Source organism: Rattus norvegicus, chromosome 2, assembly GCF_036323735.1.
Source record: "Rattus norvegicus strain BN/NHsdMcwi chromosome 2, GRCr8, whole genome shotgun sequence".
Lineage (NCBI taxonomy): Eukaryota > Metazoa > Chordata > Mammalia > Rodentia > Muridae > Rattus > Rattus norvegicus.
This window is the reverse complement of record NC_086020.1, coordinates 181,017,960-181,025,782: the sequence shown is the minus strand read 5'-3', so window position 1 is coordinate 181,025,782 and position 7,823 is coordinate 181,017,960. Positions and strand designations below refer to the sequence as shown.

Below are 7,823 nucleotides of genomic sequence, written 5' to 3'. Positions count from 1 at the left end.
TAATATACACCAAGACAATAGCCAACATCAAATTAAATAAAGAGAAACTTGAAATGGTTTCACTAAAGTCAGGGACAAGGATAGGGGAGCCCACTCTTTTCCTGTCTATTCAATATAGTACTAGAAGTTTTATGTACAGCACTAAGACAAGAAAAGTAGATCGGGTGTTTCAAATTTAAAAGGAAGAAGTAAATGTATCCCATTTTGTGCATGATGTGATAGAAAACATGAGCAATCTCAAAAATTTTACTTGAGAACTACTACTGTTCATAAACAACTTTAGCAAAGTGACTGGATATAGAATTAACTCAAAGAAATCAATAGCCTTCCTTTATAATAATTGCATTAAGAAAGAAATGAGGGGGAAAACACAATAGCCACAAATAATATAAAATATCTTAGCATAACTCTCATCAATCAAGTGAAAGATACCATTCCTTTCTAGGAGCATTTTTTTTTCTTTTCTTTATCTCTTTCTTTCTTACCCACCTGTGAGGGATCTCTAGGTTGGTTCTGTATGGTGGCTGTTATGAATGATGCAATGATACACATCAGTCTGTAGGTGTCGCTGTGGTCTGGTGACTCTGATGTCTTTGGTGTATACCTGGAATTGGTGTAACTGGATCCAAAGGTAATTCTGTTTGTATTCTGAGGTTCTTTTGCACCACCATCCTCACCAGCATTTCTTGCCGTTAGTTCTCCTGAGGGTGGCCATGATGATTGCTGTGGGCTGGAATCTGAGGATCAGTTTCTTTTTCATGTTCCTGATGGCTAAAAACAGTAACATTTTTCATATATCATGGCTGTTTTTCTTTCAGAGTACTGTTTTTACAAATTACTTTATTAATTGCATGATTTAGTGGTTATCCTTTACTTCTTTTGGTAGTCTAGGCACTAATTCTTCTCCCTTTTCATACTGATGCAGTTTTCTTTCCTTCTGTTAGCTGCCTCTTTCCTGCTTGCTCCATTTACCTAGAATGCACTTTGAAGTCAGCTTCACTCTTTATCATTTCTTTTTTGTAAAAAATGAAGTTTTTTATTGTTTTTCATTTTTTATTTATTTATTTTGTTCTGTTTTAGTAATTCTTTGCCTACTTGTATGCTTTGAAGCCCTTTTTCCCTCATTGTCTTGAGTGGTTCTCAGTCTTAGTTCTTGTACAGAGAATAAACACTGGAGTTGGTTTTGTGCGGTGTGTAGTGAAAGTGGTGTGGATTTTCTCTTCCCTGTGAGATTTCCAGCTTTTGCTGTCCCAGTGTTGAAGAGGCAGTCTCTTCCCTAACATTGACACTTTTGTCATAGATTGTCTGTCCCTGCATTGGTTTATCTCTGTGTTCTGAAGCCTAGTTTACTGGTGTACTCATAATTTTCTGGCAGTTTATAGTAATTTATGCTATTTAATATAATGAGTTAGCTCTGGAATATAATTTGAACGTATTACTGTGATATTCTTCTCATTGTGCTTTCCATGCTTTCTTTCTTGGTTGGTGTACGCTCTTTTCAATTCCATGTGAGTATTATGATTGCTTTTTAAAATTTCAGTTAAAATGTCTATTTGCTGTTTTTGTTGAGGATTGAAGAATACTTTAATAATGTTTTCATGTTTATAATTTCTATAATTATTTAACAATATTAATTCTATTACTATGTAAGGGGGCAGCCTTCTCATTATTGTTGTCTTCAATGCTGTTCTTGAGCATCATAAAATATCAGGGTAGAACTATTTACCTGTTTGATTTTGTTTATTTCACAGGGTTCCTAGTTTTTTTAAATATCTAAAATGGCAAAAGCATGTTTCATGAGTTCTTTAATAGTATATTCCCTTATAGCAGTGCTACTGAACTTGAAATATTAAATTGTGAAACATTTTATATGAGCTTTTTCCAGGGTCATTTTATGGCAGTTCAACAGTGGTATTTTTTTTTACATATATTGAATCCTGAATTCATTCCTCCCTCCTCTCTTTCTTTGACTTCTAGCTAAAAATTTAAGAGTAGAGAGAGCATACACCCTTGTCTTATTCTAAAGTTTTAATGAAGTCACTTCATTTTCTTCAGATATTTAGAGTGCAGTTGGGGATTGTGCTACTGAAGCAATGCTATTGTGGTAGGTTTACCACATATGACCTCACTGTCCCTGAATAGTTTTCTATGTTCCAGCACCAGGCATGAGTTCACTGTCATTGAGTAGATTCTAACTGTAATTATAGAGCAGTTGGACAACCACAAGCAAAGGAGCAATTCCAACCTTGTGTTTCATAGTCTTGATGTTCCTTGTTGTGCCTCAAAGGACACACCTGATCACTGAAGCCATCAGCCTGTCTACAGTTTACTAGCCATGATGTTCACATTGGTTAAAGGTGTAGGTCTCCAGAGATCACACTCGAGGCTACATTCTAGTCTTCTTCCAGCAAGCATCCTACTCATATATTACTGCACTCAGGCAAGTCAGCTGAGGACCTGGGTGTTGTCTTGCCCAGAGGCAGAAATGTGGAATAGCTGCCATCTTAGCCACATCATCCTAGAAATTCCAAGGTGAGCCTGGCATAACTGACACTGGATAAATCAGGGATCAGTTCCTGACCTCTCCCAGTAACTAAGGCTACTGCAACAATGTGAACAGGAGAATACAGTCAACCCAGATAAAACAGTGACTGACTCTTCAAGGTCATGTGACCACACATACCTCAGTCTGTCTCAGAGGTTAGGTTCCATTAGTGTGATACAAGTCTTTAGGAATTTCTGTTCCTAAGCTTAGACATCAATGAAGATGGTAGTGCACATCAGCAAATGTGTGCAGGATGAATGCATTCAATTAGGAATTATAAGAACAAACAAAACCCCCAAAACCTTTAAGGAGTTCATCATGATTATATTAAACATCATAGATCAAAAGAAAGAAAGATAGTAGATAGTAACAAGCTACATTATTAAGGTTTCTAAAGTTGTAATATACATTTTAGAGAAAATCATAAACAAAGAACCAATAAACACATCATTCATCCAAGAACAAATTTGAGAGCATGAGGAACAATGTTTCAGATGAAATACTGAAAGCGATTGACGTCATAATGGTCTTTATTTCTCTTAAGTGACATACAGTGCTGACAAGTCTTTGCTAATGAATTTGTTGTAGTCATTCTTGGGAGTTCATATGGCCATTAGATCTTTTGTCTCCTATGCAGAAGTACACTGACTGTATTTTTTAGATGACCAACATCATTCTCTCAACACCATATTAACCCATTTCCTAACTTTCTTCTTAGTAATGTTACATCTGACATTACCAGAAATCACATTCAATTTCCATGAGAGATTTCTTGTGGTTTCTATAGATCTAGCAACACTGAAATATTAAAACTAGAATAGCATATATACAAAGGAGGATTAGATGCAACCTCATGAAAAGTCTAATATAAAAATATTTTCTAAGACAAGCGCAATGAAACACAAAAATAAGGAAACCTGTTCTCTCTGGTAACAACTACTTCTTTATTATTATTATTAAGGTACATTATTTAGAAAATTTTGTGTATTCTTTGGATATCTTCATATGCATTGTATATTATATATTTTCATCCTTTTTGCTTTTAATTTAAATTTTCCATATATACTTTAGATCCTGATAATGGCTCCTCTCCCAGTCAACTCACCCCCACACTACATTCCTAATTTAGTCCTTTTCTTTTTCTCTCAACATGTGGGGGTGACCTGGGTATCCCCAATTGCTGTCATGTCAAGTTTCTATATAGCTAGGTGCTTCCTCTCCCACTGAGGCCACACATGGCAGCCCAACTAGACTAAGATATCCTTCGTGCTGGCATCTGCTTTTGGGATAGCTCCTGTTCTAGTTCTTTGGGACCCACTTGGAGACCAAACTACATTTATTATGTGCATGAAGGCCTTAGTCCAACCCATATACATTCTTTGGTTGGTGTTTTCAGTCTCTGAAAGCCACAAGTATCCAGGTTAGTTGATTCTGTTAGTCCTCCTGTGGAGTTTCTATCCCTTTGGAAGCCCACAGCCCTTTCTCCTATTCTTCCATAAAAGGCCACAGTTTCCATCCTCTGTTAGGCTGTAGCTGCTTATATCTGTCTGAGTCAGCTTCTTTTAATTACTGTTTCCAAGGTAAAGATTTATATTTTTTTCTCCATCTCTATTAAATTGGGTATTTCTAATTTACATTTCAATTGTTATTCCCTTTCCTGGTTTCTAGGCCAACATCCCCCTAGCCCCTACCGCTCCCCTTCTATATGAGTGTTCCCCTCCCCATACTCCCCGCATTACTGCCCTCCCCCCAACAATCCCGTTCACTGGGGCTCAGTCTTGGCAGGACCAAGGGCTTCCCCTTCCACTGGTGCCCTTACTAGGCTATTCATTGCTACCTATGAGGTTGGAGCCCAGGGTCAGTCCATGTATAGTCTTTGGGTAGTGGCTTAGTCCCTGGAAGCTCTGGTTGGTTGACATTGTTGTTCATATGGGGTCTCAAGCCCCTTCAAGTTCTTTCAGTCCTTTCTCTGAATCCTTCAAAAGGGGTCCCGTTCTCAGTGTAGTGGTTTGCTGCTGGCATTCGCCTCTGTATTTGCAGTATTCTGGCTATGTCTCTCAGGAGAGATCTGCATCTGGTTCCTGTCAGCCTGCACTTCTTTGCTTCATCCATCTTATCTAGTTTGGTGGCTGTATATGTATGGGCCACATGTTGGCGTTCCTTCAGTCTCTGTTCTAACATTGCCTCCCTATTCCCTGCCAAGGGTATTCTTGTTCCCCTTTTAAAGAAGGAGTAAAGCATTCGCATTTTGGTCATCCTTCTTGAGTTTCATGTGTTCTGTGCATCTAGGGTAATTCGAGCATTTGGGCTAATAACCACTTATCAATGAGTGCATACCATGTGTGTTTTTCTGTGATTGGGTTACCTCATTCAAGATGATATTTTCCAGTTCCATCCATTTGCCTATATGAATTTCATAAAGTCATTGTTTTTGATAGCTGAGTAGTATTCCATTGTGTAGATAGATGTACCACATTTTCTTATATTAAATATATAAATATATATTTTATGTTAAAATATATTTGAATTTTGTTTTTATGTGTTTGTGTTTGAGACTGTATGAGTGAGTCTGTTTTATTTGATCAGTGTGTATACCTGTGTGTGTTTGTATGTATATGTTTGTTTGAGTGTGTGATTGTACCATTGTAGTTAAAAGGATGGTTTGTATACTTCAAATCTAGAGTTACAATCGGTCCTGGGTGCCACACTTAGGTGCTAAGAATCAACCTCTTCAAGAGCAGTGTGCATTTTCCACTGTTGAGCTATCTCTCATTTGTTGTGTTTAAACTACATATTACCCACTGCATATTTAGCTTTTTGCACATGTTTGCTGGAAAAACTATAAGAGGATGTTCTGTTTCTGTGAGATATTTTTATCCATGTCTTGAAATTTCATTGATTTTTATATATTCCCATAAATATTATCCTTAATATTCCACGTTAGTAGTTTAAGTGGGAAATGATACTGGCTAAAAATACTTTCAGAATGACACAACACGTCTTGGTGCTGAGCCAGGTCCACCATGCATGGTTTTACCTCTGTAGATGTCTAAAGTGCACCCACATAAGCCCAATGTCAAAGTACCAGAATATATTCAGACCTGCAAGTATCTTCAAGGGTTTATTAGATAAGCATGGTCCACCATTGGCATATATTATAGTAAGAAGTAGCAGATTTGGAGAATGATGTGAAAGTGAGTAGTGCCTAATGCAGATGCTCTGTAGGAATGCTGAGTTTAAGGATCTATGAATATACTTCCTCATTTCATTCCTACATTATGCTCTACAAAAGATTCAGGAAGGTGGAGGAAGGCTGTTGGGGAATAACTTGTCATGATCTGTCACAAAACCATGTGGGTGTCAGGAGGCAGGGCATTCTTCTTTAGCCACTGTCTCACAGGCTGGGAAAGCCCAGGGTCAGAATAAAAGGACCTGTAGACTGGGCTCTTCCATCCACTCACTGGCTGAGGTAACCACAGATCTTGTGCTACCACTCATCTTGGTAAGTGTCCACTGGCTGTAAGAACAGAGACTTTAGAGGGGAGTCAGATTAGAGCTGACAGACACTTGGAAAGGTCCTTCTTCCTTGCGGCTACATTGATATATCATAAAACATGGTAAAGTTTGCGGGTTGAGACAATGGTCCTTGATAGTAAGAGATACTGAAAACCTTTGCATATTTTGGCTCTGGGGAGCACTAAGTACTTTTAGCTTATAGGGCTGCTTAGGATGGGACATTCAGCAGAGATAACTGTGCATCTAGACAGGTTAGCTTTGGTAACTGATGTTCTGAATAAAATGTTTCCCTTCTCTGGCACTGAATAGCTAGAGTAAGGAAAGTCAACAGGGTCTTGGTTTTCCTTGGGGAAAAAAAGTCTTGTGTCTAGGATCTGTTCACATATTCCTGTGATCAATAGGACAACACCAAAATGACACTGACATTTCTAGCCTTAGCCAGAGCACATGATATTTTGCATACATCTGACCTCTCATCTTACAACATAAGCTGGTATTCCTAGGTGGTCTGAACAGGATTTACATATTTTTCTGCCATGGGCTGAGCTTGTTCTCTAAATGTGTTAGAAGGTCCTTTGAGATACTGACCATAAACAATACTCTCCTTCAGGTTATGATTGTTCTCTCCCCAACAACTAGTTCTCTCCAAAATAGTACAGATTCTAGAATGTATGAAGACTAAGAAAAGCCAACCTATCTAAGTGTCAACAGTTATTTATTTAGTGCTGCTGGATTTGAGTGAACTGTTTCTCTTGTGTATGGGTTCCTGATGTTTAAAGACAGGATGAACTGCATGCGATAATGTAGTCACATTATAAATTTGAGTGACTATAGATGTATTTTCTATGATGATCAGTAATGCTTCTGTGGGGCCAGCATTGGTCAGGTTACCACATTGTCTGGTGTCTGATATATTTATGACTCTCTCACAGGTCCTGAACACCCATATCTGAGATGTCCTGCCAGCAGAGCCAGCAGCAGTGCCAGCCCCCTGCCAAGTGCCCTCCTAAGTGCCAAACCCCAAAGTGCCCTCCAAAATGCCCCCCAAAATGTCCTCCCAAGTGCCCCCCTGTGTCTTCCTGCTGTAGCCTGGGTTCTGGGGGCTGCTGCAGCTCTGGTGGCTGCTGTGGCTCTAGCTCTGGTGGCTGCTGCAGCTCTGGGGGTGGAGGCTGCTGCCTGAGCCACCACAGACCCCGCAGATCTCTCCGTCGCCATCGCCATAGCTCTGGATGCTGTAGCAGTGGTGGCAGCAGTGACTGCTGTGGCAGCAGTGGCTGCTGTGGCAGCAGCGGTGGCAGCAGTGGTTGCTGTGGCAGTAGCCAGCAGTCTGGGGACTGCTGCTGACTTGAGTGAGGAAGAATTCAGACAAATGGTGCAGAAGGAGCACATGCTCAGAAGACTCACCAATGCTCAATGCTCTCCCTCCTCCTGTTTCCCTTCTTCTGAGGTGCTCAAATCTCCTGGGAAATGTTCTGTCATCTTCTCAGAAAATGACAATGTTATTTTCCTCTTTGTTATAAATTAAAAAAAGCCTTGACAACCATTCCTAACAAGACCATTGCTCATTGTTTCGTGGTTCATCCTGTTTACCATCTTGTAGTCATCATTTCTTTCCAACACACTGTGGTACTCAGAGCTATTGTCTTCTTTTAGATGTGTATGTGTTTCCTATGATTTTATATTAACTGCTGTACTCTGCCAGTACAAATTTATTTCTCCCTGTAATAGTAAAGTTGGTTTAAATATCTAGGAAAAGCAGCCA

The 7,823-nt window shown here is 39.3% G+C and overlaps 1 protein-coding gene across 1 annotated transcript; it reads left to right on the top strand.

Moving 5' to 3' along the window:
• The first annotated feature begins 7,015 nt into the window (after positions 1 to 7,015).
• Positions 7,016 to 7,405, top strand: LOC102552128 (late cornified envelope protein 1C-like). The gene has a single exon (XM_006232825.4). It carries the CDS (start codon positions 7,016 to 7,018, stop codon positions 7,403 to 7,405), a length of 390 nt encoding a protein of 129 aa, XP_006232887.1.
• The last annotated feature ends 418 nt before the right edge of the window (positions 7,406 to 7,823 follow it).

What these genes read in the sequence shown, in the direction of transcription:
- LOC102552128 (XM_006232825.4), top strand. Translation starts at nt 7,016, where the DNA reads ATGTCCTGCCAGCAGAGCCAGCAGCAGTGCCAGCCCCCTGCCAAGTGC.